Below are 18,659 nucleotides of genomic sequence, written 5' to 3' on the forward strand. Positions count from 1 at the left end.
CACCTCTTCAATACAGGGAGGTCCTTGAATACCCTACCCTTCTCAATTACCATGTTAGGGCTGGCCTCAGGAGCTTCTAGCAGCTCATAATCACATCCTTCTGCACACGTCTGATCGGAATGAGCAAGATCGCTGAACTCATGAACTCTTGGATCATGACGGCAAGGAAAGATACGCCTCAGCATCTCAACATCACTCTCTGTTAGCTCTCCAACAGGACGATCATCATCAGAATCAAGAGCCCTTGCCATCTCATATGGCTCCGGATCATTCATAATTTCAACACTATTGGAGGCACGGAATCCATCTCCACAATGCACTTGCGCAGCAACATGGGGCACATCCATATTGTCAGGAATGTCTCCTGCAACATAAGTAGAAATACGAGAAAAGAATAAGAAAAATGGATGTAAGGAAAGGGGTAAGCTCCCAATAACGATGCAGATAAGACACTTACTCGGATGATTCTGTATCAAAGGGATCTCATGAGGAGGATCTGCCATAACATCATGAGTCCGACAAGCATCTTCAACTACCTCATTGGGGACAGATTGAGCATTGGGAACCGTAGGTGCAACCTCCACATCCATATCAGGTTCTGGGACAGAAGGGTCAAAGTGTGCATGCTGACCCATTTATGGGGAAAACACATAAGGGATGCGATCAAGTACCACCCGACGCACAACCACATACAAACTTTGGAACTGACTCTTCATAGCCGATCTCACATAGTTCTCTCACTGATCCGCACACCCAATTGGGATCATCTTCTTTAGGATGTTGGGAGGGAAACCTAGGTGAAGTACACCCTCCATTGCGATGCCATCATCGTTATCAGCTCTATGGCAATGTAGCTCCTCCTGAGCCCTAGCAACCAACTCACTAAATGAAAGCTTCTCATTGAATAACACAGACACGCTTTGCATGTCAACAAACTCAATATATCCATAGCGATCTCTTTCCACGGTGCCTCCATGATATATGGTCATTAGGTTGTCCATCTATTTCATACACAAATCCAAACACATTTCGTTTAGTCAAAATTACATGCCAACAACTACATGCTAGGTAACTACTAGCTTCGCAAATAACATAGTAACTAGCTCCATACATGTCCAACAACTAGGTTATCACCTTATCACTACATCACCAACTAATTAAACTAAATAGGTTATCATAACTAACTAAATAGATAGCTAACTAACTAAGTAAATAGTCTAACTAGGTTATCACCTAATCTCTTGATCACCAACTAATTAAACTAAATAGGTTATCACATTATCATCCTAAGTACATCAATAAACTAACTACTACACAACAATTCAACCTCAACTAACTATATTGCATATACACGAAATTTACCTGTCCAATGATGGCAGTGCACGACGCGGTGGAGAGCAGGAAGAGACGCTGAGCGCGGTGGAGGACTGCGGGACGGGGCGCCGGGGAACGGCCAACGCGTGCGGCTGGACGTGGAGGGCAGGAAGGCAGCAACGCCTGGCCCGGCGACGCGGGGCGCGGCGGCCAGCCGGCGCAGCGCGACGCCTGGGGATGGGGGGCGGGGCGCGGCCGCGCGGGCCTGAGCGGGACGGGGCGCGGAACCGGTGGGCAGGGCGGGGCGCACGGCCGACCGGGAGCGACAATGGTGGTCGGGGCGGGGCGTGGCGAGGAGGAGCAGCGCCAGCGGCGGGAGGCGTCGGGCGAGAGAGAAAAGAAGAGAGGAAGAGAAAAAAAACGGACCCACCTGTAAGGCCGGCTCGGCGCCAAGAACTTTGGCGCCAAACTCGGCACCAAGATCCACGGCGCCATCTTGGCGCCGATGGCTGCCATGTCACCGCCGGCACTGCGTTGATGCCGACGTGGCCCCAAGACCTAGGCGCTAAAAACTATAGCGCCGAGACGTGTAACCTCGACGCTGAGGTGAGGGTTTAGATTTTAAAAGCATATACCTCCAAGAGTGTATTTGTGAAAAACTTTCAAAAAAAAAAAGGCTAAAAAACAAAAAAAAATTCGCCAGGCAGGCACAGAAGACGTCGCCTGTTGGTGTCGCGGCTGGGCTGGGCGACACGTGAAACCAGTGTGGATTAGGCCTGCACGTACAGAGGTTGCGTGCGGGGTCCTGACGCGATAGCGACCGATCCGGCCCCGGCCGCCACGGCGAGTGCCCTCAGCAATCTATCTATCGCGGGCGGTCTTCGTTCGTGCCCACCACTACCGAGCAGCGACGGCGCGAGCGAGAGCACATCGCCGCCGCCCGCCGCCCGCCGCCCGCCGCCCGCCTTTGCGTTTGACTTTACACCTCGCTCTCGGCTCGTCGCTCGGTCGCCCGCCGCACTACACAGCCACTGCACGCGCTATATCTATCTCTCTATAAAAATATCTAATATACATACTGATGACATACACACGCCATGCCAAAGTCAACCGTCTCCATATATATGAACCCTCTCCCGGTCTCCCCCACCTTCGCACACACACGATCGATCGCCATGGACTGCTCCAACGACTGGGACCTGCAGGCGCTCGTGCGGAGCTGCGGTGGCACGGCACCAGCAGCGTGCAGCAGCGGAGCCACGACGGCGCGGCGAGGGGACGACGCTCCTCCGAGGGAAGCTGCTGCTGCTGCTGCTAGCGTCGGCGTCGGCGGCGGCGGCTGTGTGGTGGCAACGGCGCCAGCCCAGGAGTTCCTCGGGCAACCGGTGGCGCGGCGCGACCTCGACTACTTGGACCTCGTGGACCACGACCAGTTGCGCATGCCCTTCTCCATCACGCCGTCGTCTGGCCGGGCTGGGCAGCAGCTCCGCCACGACGTGCTCTTCTCTCTCCCGGCCAACGCCGCCGCCGTCACCACGTCCGGCCAGATGCTCCAGCCCAGGAGGCAGCCCGGCCGCAAGCTGGGCGTTCCCAGTCCCAGGGCCAAGAGAAGGTACGGTACATACGATTTAATTTCCGCCATTTCATTTGCGGTTCATTTTGCATGCATGATCGACGAACTGATGATGATATTTGATGCATGCACGCATGATTATTGCTTCAGCAAGAAGAGGCAGGTGAAGAAAGTGGTGTGCGAGGTGCCGGCGGCCGGCGGCGGCGTCTCCTCGGACCTCTGGGCATGGCGCAAGTATGGCCAGAAGCCTATCAAGGGCTCACCCTATCCACGGTACGTGTATGTATTGTTTGTTTGCACATGTACATATATCCATGCATAACCATCTAGGAATATGAGTAGGTTGCATCTGAAATTCAGAATGCAACTTTTGTGCATGCACATCAGGGGATATTACAAGTGCAGCAGCCTCAAGAGCTGCATGGCCCGGAAGCTGGTGGAGCGCAGCCCGGCCAAGCCCGGCATGCTCGTCGTCACCTACATCGCCGACCACTGCCACGCGGTGCCCACCATGATCAACGCGCTGGCCGGCACCACGCGGAACAGGCCGGGGGCGGCGTCCCCCGACGACGGCAACCACCACCTGGACCAGGAGACGTCGGACGGGGCGGCGGCGTCCGCCGATAACAAGCTCGACGACGACGGCACCGACGCCGCGTCCACCATGACAACCGTGGACGAGAACGACGCGTGGCTGGTGGATCATATGGCGCTGGAGGACGGCGGCGGCGACTGCCCATTCGATGATTTCTTGTGGCCGTTCGATGACGACTTGGATCGGTTTCTCGACGACGGCGGCGGCGTTCTTGGACGCCGGCTGTCGCTGTAACTGGGGACAGGCCTGCCGGGCAACTGATAGCCATCGTTAAGCTATTCATTGTTGACGTACTGCAAATGGATTGCATCTTCTATTCTCTATCTACTTCTCCTTCAGTTGGGACCTGGGGGAGAGATGTTGGCGTGTAAGCGGAATGGCGCCTTGGTGGTTGGTGCAGCGCCGCAACTAGACGAAAATGCAGATCGTGTACATTGGACCGAGTTCTGATGCTGATGTTTTGGTGTTTTTGTCAACGATCTCTCGTACTTGATGGAACAATAACTTCGTTTATTTATTATTACACAGACATGCACGACGGCCATGCATGATGTTTGAATTGTTTATCAATGTTCGTGGATGTGGTGACATGTATGCTAGCCAGGGGAGGAGCTACAGGGTGGTCCACGGACCACCATGTGCTCGGCCCATACAAAGCCCATAGATACATGAAGTTTGGATCCTGGGCAGCCAAACATCGAATACATCCCATCGGAGCGTCTACGGCCTTTCGCCAATACGCGTCGTGCGACCCTTCGCGAATACGGCCGGTCTACACCCCTTCGTATCTCTTGCTGTGTTGTGCGGACGTGCGGCGGTGGCAGGCCCTAACTCGTGCAGAAAACCTTATTTTGTTCGGTGTCATTAGATTACATTATTGGAGTGCACGGTAACATTGGACTATTTAATTTTTATTTTAGGATAGGGTTTTTTCTGTCAATTTATTATTGGAATGGTAATTTGAAACAATATTTTATTCTCTTGCAGACTTACTTAAATATGAAGAGGAGCGGTGATATTGCCTCTCTTCTTCAAAAAATAATTAAGATGTGTGATAGCCTGCTAGATGATTGTCTAGTGACTTTTATTGAACGGGATATCTTCTTACAATTGAGTGATGGAGATCATCCACACTTTCATGGCTATTGGAAGGTGCAGGCCTGACAAGAAGTGTCGTATTGTTCTTCAACTATTACGGGCATGTAATATGAACTCTATATGACCTCTTTTTCTTTAGTTGCGTTTTGCAATTCATGTACTTCGTCTACCAACATGTTAAGTTTATAGCGGTTAAAAAAAATTGGACAATGGACCACCATAGCTACAAATCCTGGCTACGCCACTGATGCTAGCTCCACGGAAATGCTTTTATTGGTGTTGTCTAACTCCTGTTGCAAACTAATTAAGAGGACACCATGCATGCAGATCGTATAAACCTTTGCTTTTGCTTCGTAGAGCAATTTTAAAAGTTTGGGCTATTGCTCAATCAGAGGTATGAGACCACCAATACTCCTACGCAAGCTAGTGACAATTGCACCTGGTAGAAGTTCAAGGATAAATGTCATGCTCCTACATGAGCTAATTATTTTCGGCATGTGTTTTTCTACTTCCTTCTTCAGTTTTCATGTGCTAACATAAGCATGAAAGCACTGTAAACCTGTAACTAATCCTGCGGGCAGCGTTTTTGGGGCAGTAATAAAACCAGGTGAGGAGACCTTCTCCCCACGTTGACCATAAAAAAAACATGAGCTAATTATTTTCACCCTCTCTCATTTATCCATATTGTTTGTGATATACTCTAGTTACAAAATACTCTAAATATTTTTCTTGTCCTGTTTATAGTTATTTTTTTACATGGCACCTTCATGTGTTTTTCTGGAACACCTCCATGTGTTGGGCATGTGCTTAGTTAAAATAATAGCTTAAGCTATGTGTTTAACATGGAAATTGAAGTTGATTTACGTTTATGGCTTCCTACATTTATGCATAGAGATATGTTCTATATAGTGGCACACATCATAGATCATACTTTGTATACCTTGAGCTCGTTTTTTCCTATATTTAAAAGGTTAAAATTAATAATTTAGAAACATATGTATGGGTACTTTGTGATATATTTATCTATGAAGACAGATATAAGTAATTTGGATCCATGTTTAGGTTTCACTTTAGGCTAGTTTATATACGGAAAATGTGGGTAATTTATCGAATGTGTCCAAAGATACAAAAGGTGGGTAAACTATCGAATGTCTTTGGAGACAAGAGGTGGGTTATCTAGATTCTTTTTTTAAGTAAAGGTTGGGAATCTAGATTCCATTTAGGAAGGTAGTTTATATTAATTTTATAATGGCATAGTTGGGTAATTTAGGTTAAAATTTATAGGTTATAGTAGATGGTTTTCATAATGAAAGAGGTGGATAATTCTTTAGAAAATAAAATATATCTTATAGTTATTCTTGCCAATGATGATTATAATCTACTTAACCGATGTCAGATATTTTTTATTTTGTTATTTTGTGATATTTCTAGTATTTCTTGTTTTCTCTTACGTCATCGCGCATGACAACATCCGCTTTGGAAGACACCATCACAAAAATTGTCCTCCTATTTACCACTCACCGCCGATGAACAACAAGAAGAAGACACGAGCATATATCATATTGCATATCCCTGCTACGTCGAAATGTCTACCTTGCCCAATGCAAAGTGCTAAAAATGCTTTGGTATTATCAAAAATGACCGGGTTGTTCGGCTGATGGTTTCTACGGGTGACAAGCCAGCTAAAACTGATTTGTTGTGAGAGAAAAACACTGTACTGTGGTTTCTCAGTGATGACACAATTTAAGAATATGCAAACTGCCTAAAGAAAGTGCTATCACTAGACATCATCAATCACTCTTTCGTTTTAGGCTCCCTTTGAAACGCGAATTTTTTCCTGTTATTTATGTTTTTTTTTTAAATAAACTGATTTCTATAAAACTACCGTACCGTTCCTATGAAATTATTATGTTTCAAAGGGGTTAAAGGCCGTGCCTTGTGTCTATTTGCTAGGCTTTTTGTTGTTACGTTTTGTGAGGACAGAGGACGGAAATGGATAACGGTGTGCTACCCTAGCTGAAATCAATTGGGCTCCCAGCTGAAACCGGCAGAATACAGAAATTGCGCAGGTCGGACGAGTTGTGCAGGTCGGAGCAGATGTGTGGATGAATTGCGGCCACATCTAAGATTACGGCCCATGTGGACAACCGGTGCTTCTGCCACAAGCCCATAACTCTCTCAGCACTGAAAGAAAGCATGGATCGAGTGGACCATCGCGAAAAATTCATCCTCATTCCTCAAAATGTGGCAAAACTAGTTCTACTGATAGAGACCTCAATGAAATTCAGGCCTCTAGCTCTTTATTGCAAGTTTGCAACTGCTATCCAGTTTTTTTTTTAAATGCACATTCTTCTTTTAAGGAAACTCCGCCACACATGGACATGATACTGGGTCTTGCTCGGAGCAGATGTGTGGACTAATGTGGCAGGCACATCACATCGACATTGTGGCCCAAGGCCTGGTTTAGATTGCAACTTTTTTCAACCTGATAAATAGTACCACTTTCGTCTTATTTGGCAAATATTGTCCAATCGTGGACCAACTAGGCTCAAAAGATTCATCTCGTGATTTCCAACTAAATTGTATAATTAGTTATTTTTTTTACCTATATTTAATACTCCATACAAGCGGCTAAAAATTGATGTGATGGAGAGAGTGAAAAAACTTAGAAATTTGATGGGATCTAAACAAGACCCAAGTGATGTGGATGCCCGGTGCTGTCCTGTCAGCCTGTCACAGTCACAGCTCTCAAGGCTGAATCCCACAGCTCCAAATTCTGCCCTCTCCCCCACCCCCTTATTACTCAGATCGGCGTAGTTCTCTTTCTTTGAAATGAATGAAATGCTTACATAAACGATCGATGGAGTGGACCATCACGAAAAAAAAAACAGTTCCACTGACAGAAACCTGAATGAAATTCAGAGCTCTCGCTGTTTATTTGCGATCAGACCATCACGAAAAAAACCAGTTCCAATGAAATTCAGACCTCTAGCTGTTTATTCGCAATCAAACCATCCCCTTTTGCATTCATTCATTGGGAAACAAACTGGAAAGGAATGGAATGGAACAGAGGAGCTGCTTTTATTTGCAACAAGATATATGGTGCGTTCGTCGTAGGGATCATTCAGATCACATACAACATAGGGACACAGGGTACAGATCGCCGGTGCACGCTCTCACTCTGCCGTCTCTCTCAGCTCAGGTGACGACAGAAAGCAAGCTACTAGATCAGAACAAGTCCTTGAGTGTCGGGAGCTTGAACTCGCCGGAGGTGGTGAGCGGGATGGTGAAGCTCCCAACGATGGGCAAATCCACGGTGAGCCTGACCTGGAGCTCGTAGTCGAGGTCCCAGTCCCTGCCGACGTCGCGGACGAGGGAGACGAGGAAGTCGTAGGGCACCTTGGCGGTGATCTCCAGCGAGGTGGTGCCGCTGGCGGCGATCCACCCGGGGTCCGGCATGGTCCCCGACGCCACCTCCCTGCCGGCGCATTTCAGGGTGTAGGTCACCTCGCAGATGGGGAGGCGGTGGTCGTAGGGGTTGGACACGTTCACGTTGCTGTGCAGCGTGATGGACTCCCGGCTCAGCCCCTTGAACGTCACCCCGTCCAGCGTCGCCTCGGGCTTCGGGATGTGCGCGATCTTGTCTGCTACGAACTCCTTCGCCTTGTCCATCAGGCTCTGCTTCTGCTTCCCCTCACCCGCCGCGTGCTCGCTCGCCATGGCTGAGGCTGGCTGGATCTTGGGATTGGACAACAGTGGTGCTGCCGTGCTGGTGCAGCGCACAGCAAGGAGTTCAGGCGATGGATGGATCTTGGAGGGAGAGATGGTGAGGAAAGTGGTGGCCGCGTCGCGTGCGTATATATCAACAAGAAGCGGAGAGGCACGGACACGGCGACCCGCGGCGTGTGCGTGGGCACCACGTGCGTGGCCGCGTGGAATCGGAGCATCCGGTGGGAGTGGTAGGGAGGAAGCGGAAGAGAAGATTCGGCGCGGAGGCCCACGCGGCGCGATGCCTCGGAACGGACGGTGCCGAATCGTGCGCCAGGCATCTGCAGGTAGCACTGCGGTGCTGATCGCATCTCGCATCTCCATGTCGGCGGCTGACACTGCGCCGACGAGCCGCACAAATTAAATTCAATACTTTTTTTTCTCGACCGCTGAAAATGTTTGCGCGACTTTGAATCAAGAGCAGGCGTCCGTCCCGTCCGAGTCGACCCGCCGTACACGGAACGCTCTCCCGCCAACGCGGCCGTCCTCATCCGCTCCCGCAACGCTCTTCCTCGTTCTCATCCCCACTCTGTGGCTCGATCCCCAATCCCCACACCGGCTCCTGTGCCCGTGCGCAAGCTCGCTGCTGCCCCCACTCGCCCGTGCAGCCGTGCTCCCTCTCTGTGGGCTAGGACCTCCGGTACCATAGGATAAGACATGGGCCGCACCATCAGAGGTGGCTCAGCCCACAAAATCAAGACGCGTGGTGCACGGCGTTGGTCAGCGTTGTAGGGTCGAGATGGCGGACTAGAGGGGGTTAATAGTCCTTTCTCAAAATTAATCACGTCGACTAACCGAAACAAGTGCAGAATTAAAATTATCGGTTTAGCCAATACTACACCCCTCTATCTATATTCTCTAGCACCTTCCAAAGATAATAATTAAGTAACAAAGTTGCCGAGCTAACTAGAGCTCACCTAATCAATTCTAAAAGTAATGTCACATAAACCTATGCCACTGGTAGTTCAAGCAACGAGAGAGTTCCTACACAAACTAGTAAGCAAAAGTACAAAGCCACCTAAGCTCACTAGCAATGCACAATAACAAGGAAACCAATGTCAAATTAGAGAGCGCAATTACTTAGCTATACAAACTAAGCAATATGACTAACATGGTTACACAAACCAAATTAGCCACGCAAAGGGAGCTACTTCTATGCTACACAGGCAAGAAGGTAACTAGTGAGCTACATAAGCTAACTAATTACAAGAGCAACTACACAAACACAATGTATATGAAAGCAATTACAAGCTTGTGTAACGAAGATGCAAATCAACGGAAATACAAGGATGACACGATGATTTTTTCCTGAGATTCACGTGCTTGCCAACACGCTAGTCCCCGTTGAGACAAGCTCCAAGGTTGTCGCCGGTCCTCTTGCTAGTGGTGACCCTGTCGAAAGAATATCGTCGGCAGTCCTCTGAGGTCTATCCCACGAAGATAGATTGATCGGCAGGAAAACGTGTGACTAAGAACAAAAAGGCAACAGAGACACACGAGTTAGACAGGTTCAACCCGTCAGTATGACATAATACCGTACTCCTATGGTCTGTTGGTTTGTATTAACTATCGTATGATATTACGTGTCTGCAGATGTATGTATCTTGTCCGCTAGGAGATCTCTGCCTCTCCTTATATACTCTAGAGAGGTAGGGTTACAAGGAAAGTATCTTATTTGGTACTATACAATATCTTACGGTGCACGTCGAGCAACGTCGTGCACGCCTTAATCTTGTGGGCTGGGCCATCTCTGATGGTGCGGCCCATGTCTTGTCTTGTGAATATCGGGAGCCATACCCCCACAGCTAGTCCCCGAGCCTGACAGTAGGTGGCGTAGTCACATGGTGCCAGGGTCAGAAAGTAGAAGAAAGGCAGAAGACCGGCCGAGCAGGCAACCAGTCCATGGGGAGAGCCCCGAATCGAAAAGCGCACAATCACCGCAAGGTGAAATGTGTCCACTTAGTCCCCGAGCCTGCTGGAAGATGAAGAATGAATCTTGTAGCAAGATCAAAGAAAAAGAAGTCTAAAAGCTTGCCGACATCATCTGACATGCGCATATCAAGACCCCAGACGTGCTACCCAAGATCAGCATCCTGATCCGAACAGCATGGAGCAGCTTGATAGCACACCGATGAGACGTAGCAAGATCCGACCATCAAGAGAGTCCCCGACGTAGCTGGCGATGTCCGAGCACCGAGGAGCTCCCGGCGTCGCTGACGACATCCGAGCACCGAGGAGTCCCCAGCGTCGCTGGCGACGTCCGAGCACCGAGGAGTCCCTGGCGTCGCTGGCGACGTCCGAGCACAAAGGAGTCCCCGGCGTCGTTGGCGGTGTCCGAGCACTGAGGAGTCCCCGGCATCACTAGCGGTGTCCGAGCACCAAGGAGTCTCCGGTGTAGCTGGCGAAGTCCGAGCACCGAGGAGTCCCCGGCGTCGTTGGAAACGTTCGAGCACCGAGGAGTCCCTAGAGTCGCTGGCGATGTCCAAGCACCGAGGAGTCTCTGGCATCGCTAGCGGCGTCCGAGCACCGAGGAGTCCCCGGTGTCGCTGGCGTCGTCCGAGCACCGAGGAGTCCTCGGTGTAGCTGGCGATGTTAGAGCACCGAGGAGTCCTCGATGTCGTGGGCGATGTCCGAGCACTGAGGAATCCCCGGCGTAGCTGGCGATGTTCAAGCATCGAGGAGTCCCCGACATCGCTGGCGGTGTCCGAGCATCGAGGAGTCCTCGGCATAGCTGGTGAAGTCCGAGCACTGAGGAGTCCCCGACGTCGCTGGCGATGTCCGTAAGGTGAAATGTGCCCACTTAGTCCTTGAGTACGAAGAAACCGAGCATCAAGGAGTGTCCAGCATAGCTGGTGATGTCTAAGCGACCAACAGTCCGGTCAACTGGTCGGTGGTGAAGTGAGCATTGAGTAGAAGCGATCGGTGAACAATCTGATCAACTGGTCGGCGATGAGGTCCATGAACCTAGCGGTTGGACCAGTTGATCGGTGGAGAAGTCCAAAGGCCAGGTGGTCCGACCACCTAAATGATGATCCTGCAATATAAATATGTAGAACGGGTAGTACATGATGTAAAAATATATGAACTCCGAAGAAAAATCAGCAATGGCGATGAAATAGCATATGTAGCTCGGTGATCAGTTGGTGTGAAGATGTATTTAATATAAACCGCCCGAACAGTTAGTGTGTAGTTGAGTCTCCAGCCCTAGCTAGCCTATTAACCATAACGCGGAGCGCAGAGCCCATGCGCGTGTAGAAAGAATAGGGCGTCGCTAAGGAGCCGCTGCCGACCACCCATAACACAGAGGGCAGACGCTCGTGCACGTGTAGGGAGGACCAGAGATAGGGCCGTCTCTAGAAACATCCGAGCATCAACATGACTGTTCGGGGGTTCAGAAAATCGTTTGAAGAGCAAACAAGGAGAAAACAGCTCGGAGAAACATTATGGCCATTAACGAAGATTGGAGAATATTTAGAAAAATATTAAAGCGTGACTTAGCTTTAGATAGAACGTCTGGTTGGCGGCATATGGTGTTATTTGGTTGGCGAGAGGATGGACGTTTCCAACCTGGTCGGTGAATTTGCCCCGTAGGGCATCTTGGTAGGTGGCAGCGACGTTGGTGAACCCGAATGGTAGGGTCGTAACCCCTGGAGTTTCCCGAGCAGCCTCCGATAGATCTGGATCGGAGGGTAGTCGGCGCTGAATGAGAGTGTCCAGGGCTGATTCGGTGATGGAGAGGCAATCAGCGAGCTTCTAACCAACCTGATCGATGGATGTGATCAGATCGTCGTTGTTGATCTGCCTCCTCTGGTAGCGAGGAAGCGGGCGGCGAGTTGTCGATGAAGATGACATCAGAAGTGGTTCCGAGATTGGATCTGCAGTTGCAGGTGTTGAGGTTATCGGCGTAGAATCGATCTGCACCGACTCGATGAGCTCTTGGATTCCGTCAGCGTTGATAATCCACGAGATTGATCTGACCATGAAGATCTGGCCGGGCTGCGGGAGGGACGAAGAGCCTACGGAACATACCATCTTGTTCGATATAGAAACAGCAAGCACACCCCTACCTGGTGCGCCAACTATTGGCAGAATATCATCGGCAGTCCTTCGAGGGGTATCCCATGAAGATAGATTGATCGGCAGGAAAACGTGTGACCAAGAACAAGAAGGCAACAGAGACACACGAGTTAGACAGGTTCAAGCCGTCAGTACGACGTAATACCCTACTCCTGTGGTATGTTGGTTTGTATTAGCTATCGTATGATATTGCATGTCTGCAGATGTATGTATCTTATCCGCTAGGGGACCCCTACCTCTCCTTATATACTCTAGAGAGGTAGGGTTACAAGGAAAGTATCTTATTTGGTACTATACAATATCTTACGGTGCACGTCGAGCAGTGCCGTGCATGCCTTGATCTTGTGGGCTGAGCCACCTCTGATGGTATGGCTCATGTCTTGTCTTTTGGATACCGGGGCCCATACCCCCATAGACCCACAAGTCACACTATCCCACGTGGAGTGCTTACCATAAGCTCTAGCACATGACCCGGTCGGACCACTTGTCGCTCTTCACGTCTCGCTTTACTAGAGTTGCTCTTCGCGGCTCCCACGGGGCAAGCACAATGCCCCTCACAAAGCTCTTCTCTAGAGCACTGCACAAGCTTCTTATGGGCTTCGACGGAGACCACCACTAAGCCGTATAGGAGGTGGCAACCTCCAAGAGTAACAAGCCCCACCTAGTGCCACTCGATGCAACCTCACGATGTAATCGCACTAGAATTGCTCTCTCACACAATTGGATGATCACTATCAAGCATATATGAGATGGATGGCTCCCAAGCACTCTTAAGCATGGACACAAACTTTCCCGAGGTGCTCAACACCAGCCATGGCCAAGACCCCCTTCTATTTATAGCCCCATGGGCTAAACTAGCTGTTACCCCTTCACTGGGTAAAACTCGGGTTCACCGGACGCTCCAGTCGTATCGACTGGACGCACCCTGCCAGTTGAAAGGTCCTAATGGCTAGAGGGGGGGTGAATAGCCTAATAAAAATTTCTACAACAACACTTAACCAAATGGTTAGACAATTATGAGGCGAAGCGAGTGTTGCGCTAGCCTACTCAAAATGCAAGCCACCTACCACAATTCTAGTTTAGATAGTGTCAATTCACACAAGAGCAATGACACTACCCTATGTTAGTGTGCTCTCAAAGGCTAACTAAAGAGCCACACCAACCAAGCATGCAAGCTCTCATAACTAGCTACACTAAAGAGCTTGTCAACTAGTTTGCGGTAAAATAAAGAGAGTGATCAAGAGGGTTATACCGCCGTGTAGATGAATGAACCAATCAATCACGAAGATGAATAACAATGATGACCAATCACCTCGGAATCAATGATGAAGACAATGATTTTTTACCGAGGTTCACTTGCTTGCCGGCAAGCTACTCCTCGTTGTGGCGATTCACTCACTTGGAGGTTCATGCGCTAATTGGCTTCACACGCCAAACCCTCAATAGGGTGCCGCACAGCCGACACAAGATGAGGATCACACAAGCCACGAGCAATCCACTAGAGTACCTTTTGGCGCTCCACCAGGGAAAGGTCAAGGAACCCCTCACAATCACCACGATCGGAGCCGAAGACAATCACCACCTCCGCTCAATGATCCTCGCTGCTCCAAGCCGTCTAGGTGGCGGCAACCACCAAGAGTAACAAGTGAAATCCGCAGCGAAACACGATCACTAAGTGCCTCTAGATGCAATCACTCAAGCAATGCATTTGGATCACTCCCAATCTCACTATGATGATGAATCAATGATGTAGATGAGTGGGAGTTCTTTGGTTAGGCTCACAAGGTTGCTATGTCAATAAAAATGTGCAAGAGTTATCCCTTGAGCCGGCCATGGGGCTATAAATAGAGCCCCCATCAAATAGAGCCGTTATACCCTTTCACTAGGCAAAACGCGCTCTGACCGGACGCTCCGGTCATACTGACCGGACGCTGGCCCTCAGCGCCCGATCGCCCGATGGACGCCACGTGTCATCGCTTTCAAACGGTGTTCGTCAGATTTCAACGGCTGCGAAGCTGACCGGATGCTCTGGTAAAACTGACCGGACGCTGAAGCCCCAGCGTCCGGTCGTTTCCAGTAAGCGTCTGCCTCTACTTTTCTTCTTCCTCCTCTGTATCTGCCAACTCCTCTCGCTATCCCAACTGTCATCTCTCACAATATGCCGTCGCATTTCGTCTGATGGCCCCCTATCAGCCTCGACGCCTTGCTACCCAACTCGGGCGCAGATTTTTGACTGTCAAGGAATATTGAGTCTACTTCGTCCATTTCTAATCAAATCAACTTATAAAGTTATTACAAGTTAAAATTTTTGTGAGGTTTGATCGAATTATAATGGATTTGATTGAAATTTGACTCAAGACAATTCTGTAGATTGAATTATTTGAGGGCAGATGGAGTATTCTACCATGTATTACTATTTAACTATTCATTGATACGGTCCCACTGGTGAACATAGAAATGAATGGATTGTGAAAAAAGAGATCGCACGATCAAGTCGGTTTAGCATGCGACTGGCATATGTTTCTAAAAAGAAAAAATTTATGGGGCGTGTTTGGTTCCTAGGTGAGTTCGTCTTGCCTCACCGGCGCAGCAACGAGGGCCTTGCCAGCCTAGGCGAGCCAACTTGACTTGTTTGGGCTAGCAAGTGCAGTGGCGTCTGAACTTCACCATCACCCACGCAAGGCCTCACAAAAGATTGCTCGACATCCAAACGTGCGGCTTTCTCAGTATCCTGGCTAGATAAGGCGGTACAGTGGCTGGCAAATAAATCAAACAGGCCTATATTCCTTGCCTATAGGATTTTTAAAAGGCATGGTAAAAAGGTCGAGAACTTATTCTAGATTTATTTACAAGTCCAATCTCGATCCCTACCCCCAACTAAACAGTCACTTACCTCAATCATCATAACTACGTACATAGCAAAAAGAAGAAGAACATGTTTTGTTGCAAAGCACAATATAAAACAAATTCTTTATATATATGTTCATTTCTACGAGTGTATTTGAATGACTGAAGTGGAAGTTTTTGAGACCAACGAAATCACCATAGACGCCTAGTTGTCAAGAAACATGTCGCTTACTACTTAAATCACAACGCTTCTAAATCCTAAAATAAATTCATAAAAATATGAACCCACGTAATATTGAATATTGTATTTGTATTGTACACACCACCAATCATTAATTGTTGTCCTATAATCATGACACGTCGCCAGATTTTAGTTGTGCGAGAAAGAATGAGCTTTATCTATATTCTCAACAACAGCACCAGTTCCCCCTAACAGTTTAAAACACTGTACGCCCAAACAAACGCAAAAGCACACACAAGAAAAAGATCTAGAACAAAATAAAATGTATTGGACAGAAAAGTCCACGAGAAAAGGCTCCAAAATTGGCCTATATAAACCCACCTCCACCTCACCCAATCCAAAGAATTTGCAGCAGCAGCAGCTCTCTCACTCCCTCACCTTCTCCCTTCACTCTCTTCAGGCTTCAGCTTCCCTTCCAAAACCCAAGCAAAGCCAAAGCCCCGGAGGACCACCAGGTGGTAGCAGCCGGCCGGTGCCCCCAAGCTGCGAGGCTACAGCTAGTCCATCTCACAGAGCCCGACAGCCATGGCGGCCGCCGGAGCAGCGCTGCGGCTGCGCCTCCTGTATCGGATGCTGCGCGTGGGGGAGCTCCTCGCGCTGGTGGCGTTCCTCTCCTGGTCGTCGTCCCGCGTGCCGTCCGCCGCCGCCGCCGCCGTGCTGCCTTTCGCGGGGTCGCTCCTCCTCAACGCCCGCTTCGTCTTCGTCCTCGGGAACGCCATCGTGCTCCTCCTCCTCGCGCTGTCGCCCCACGACCTCTCCGCCTCCTCCTCCTCCAGCGGCCAGCAGACGGGCACGGCGGCGACGAGCACGACCGCCGCCCCGCCGCCGCAGGATGCCGCGCCGGCCCCCGCCAGCGCGAGCTTCCCTTCCTCGTTCGCCGGTACTCCACTATCGCCACCGGCTCCCGCCACCTCGCTGGAGGCCTTCAGCGCGCCGCCGCCGGTTGCGGCAATGGAGGCAGCAGCGCCGGCGGACGCGGGCACGGCGTTCGAGTCCGACGACAGACCACCGGCCCCGCGGGTGAGCAAGCTGGCGCGCGCGCCGAGGCGGAGCAGGTCGGAGAAGATGGGCCCGCGGGTGCTGCAGCTGAGGCGCGCGGCGTCCCCGCCGCCGACCCCCGAGCTGCGGCGGTCCGAGTCGGAGAACGGGCGGCGGCGGTCGTCCGTGTCGGCGCGCGACGCGCGGGCGTGCGGATGGGGCGCGGACGACGCGGACGAGTTCCGGCGCACGGTGGAGGCGTTCATCGACAAGCACAAGCGGTTCCACCGCCAGGAGTCCATGACGATGGCCGTCGTCGCCGGCTCCAGGGCCGGGCACTGCGAGGCCGCCCCGGCTTTCACCGGCGCCCTCGCCGTCGTCGAATAATTAAGCCGGTGGGCGGTGGCCGCCGCCGCGCGCTCGCGTGCGTGCCCCACGCCCTGTGCAGAGTACATAGCGGAGGCGGAGAAGCTTCCCTGGCTGAACTTGTCGTCCCGTGTCCATAGTTTGCCATGGCTGGTGGCTCCTTCCTGTTCTTCAGAAGGGCCACCTTTTTTCTGTGTTTTTTTTCCTCGGCGCGTGCGTTTCTTCGTCTCGCCATAGGAACCCTGCGACTACGAACGGGGGTTTAGAGAGCCGTTCAGGTCTGCCGTTCGATCGCGGCGTGGATCGGATCCAACAGAGCGATCGATAGTCTGTGCTCTGGTCTGGCAACGAAGGAATTGTGGACGAAAATTGCATGCATGCTGGATGTTTCGTTCCTCTCTGGTGCTGCCGAATTTCTTTATGCTGGTTGCTGGCAGCGGCTGGGTGGATGAATGGAGAGCGATCCGTGTGACAAATGACGCGACGCGTCAGACAAATCCAGAATCAGATGCGAGCAGGGGTAACCCAAAGAAATCGCCTTTACTCCAATTATCATCACTGAATAACTAATTGCACAGTCTGTATGTATTTTGCGAGACGAATCTTTTAAGTCTAATTAGTCCATAATTGAACACTAATTACTATAATTACACATATGCAGCCCTTAAACCAAACACGCCCCTAGTTTCATGGAAGGGAAATAAAAAAACCGTACTACTGCTGGTCTAGAATCGATCGACACACTTAAAACCCATGGCGTTTTTATTACTGCAAGGAAGCATTAAGCAGCATGTAAAGTACTACTGGTATTAATACAGTACATCATCGACAGTAACAGCAGTGAAGAAGCGTCGCATGCATTGCAGTCGCAGGGCCGTGTGCCTCTCTCTCTGTCTATTTGAATCCGAGGATGTCGGCCGGGTTGGTAGTGGTGGTACGACACAGACGGCAAGCTTTTGCTAGCAGCTCGATATGTCCGCTCTCCTCCGTGGTTGGCTTCCTTCCTTTCCTAGTCCTAGAAGACTGCTGGTTGTTGGCAGCAAGCAGGTGGCGAGGCGAGGCCAACGCACTGTTCGTCTGCTCGGAGGGAGATGAACGAGCATGAGAGAGGACGGAAAGCGGACGTGCGGAACAAATTCCTTGTCGATTCGCCACTAGCGCCCGCCACCTCCACCCATCCACCACTTGGGCAGGGCAGGCTCCAGCTCCGGAATGTCTCGGCGAGACCCCAAATCTTCCTGGGGTTCGATTCGATTGGAATTGGATCGATCTTGTTGTTGGTCTTGCTGGTGTGGTGCGTTGCACGTTGGGGTCGTTTTCGCTTCGCCCTGTTTTTGTTGTCGTTTGATGCGCGGCACAATCCCGTCCCGTCCCGTCCCGCCTGCTTGCCCCGCCGAAGGAAGCTGCTGCCCCTGTTGCTGCTGTTCGGATAACCAAATGCAGCGGGATTGCATTCATTCAAATTCAGAAGCAAAACTCACCCTGGCTACAGCGGGATTGCATTGCATCTATATGTGGAGTAGTGGAACACACAGGCACCATCAACTTTGAGCTCAGCGGGATTGCGTTGCATCACATGTGAGCAGGCTTCATTCGGCAAGGGTGTATGTATGTATGTGTGTATATAAGAGAATCTATACACTAACCTGCTGCTGGTGTCTCCATCTACATCTCCAATACAGCGATGTGCACCATCCATCCAATCCAAGAAGCAAATTATATACTAGTTAAGTACTGCAAGTGCAAACAAATCATCATGGTACCCGCTCGTGATCATGGTTCCAAGCAATTTCGGTGACAGC

The 18,659-nt window shown here is 50.5% G+C and overlaps 3 protein-coding genes across 4 annotated transcripts; 2 read left to right on the plus strand and 1 right to left on the minus strand.

The window, feature by feature from the left end:
- Positions 1-2,411: 2,411 nt before the first annotated feature.
- On the plus strand, positions 2,412-4,082 carry LOC136518652 (WRKY transcription factor 22-like). Of its 2 annotated transcripts, none has more exons than XM_066512325.1 (3): positions 2,412-2,926; positions 3,038-3,160; positions 3,248-4,082. In XM_066512325.1, exons 1-3 carry the CDS (start codon positions 2,412-2,414, stop codon positions 3,714-3,716), a joined length of 1,107 nt encoding a protein of 368 aa, XP_066368422.1. In that variant the 3' UTR covers positions 3,717-4,082. The 2 variants fall into 2 exon arrangements, with proteins under 2 accessions (XP_066368422.1, XP_066368423.1); XM_066512326.1 differs by having other exon boundaries at positions 3,275-4,082.
- A 3,555-nt stretch (positions 4,083-7,637) lies between these two features.
- LOC136517134 (late embryogenesis abundant protein Lea14-A-like) lies at positions 7,638-8,424 on the minus strand. Its single transcript, XM_066510651.1, has one exon. It carries the CDS (start codon positions 8,298-8,300, stop codon positions 7,809-7,811), a length of 492 nt encoding a protein of 163 aa, XP_066366748.1. The 5' UTR covers positions 8,301-8,424; the 3' UTR covers positions 7,638-7,808.
- A 7,459-nt stretch (positions 8,425-15,883) lies between these two features.
- On the plus strand, positions 15,884-17,430 carry LOC136518651 (uncharacterized). Its single transcript, XM_066512324.1, has one exon. The coding sequence runs from the start codon at positions 16,039-16,041 to the stop codon at positions 16,876-16,878; it is 840 nt and encodes a 279-aa protein (XP_066368421.1). The 5' UTR covers positions 15,884-16,038; the 3' UTR covers positions 16,879-17,430.
- Positions 17,431-18,659: the final 1,229 nt, after the last annotated feature.

This window comes from Miscanthus floridulus, chromosome 17 (genome assembly GCF_019320115.1).
Source record: "Miscanthus floridulus cultivar M001 chromosome 17, ASM1932011v1, whole genome shotgun sequence".
Classification (NCBI taxonomy): domain Eukaryota; kingdom Viridiplantae; phylum Streptophyta; class Magnoliopsida; order Poales; family Poaceae; genus Miscanthus; species Miscanthus floridulus.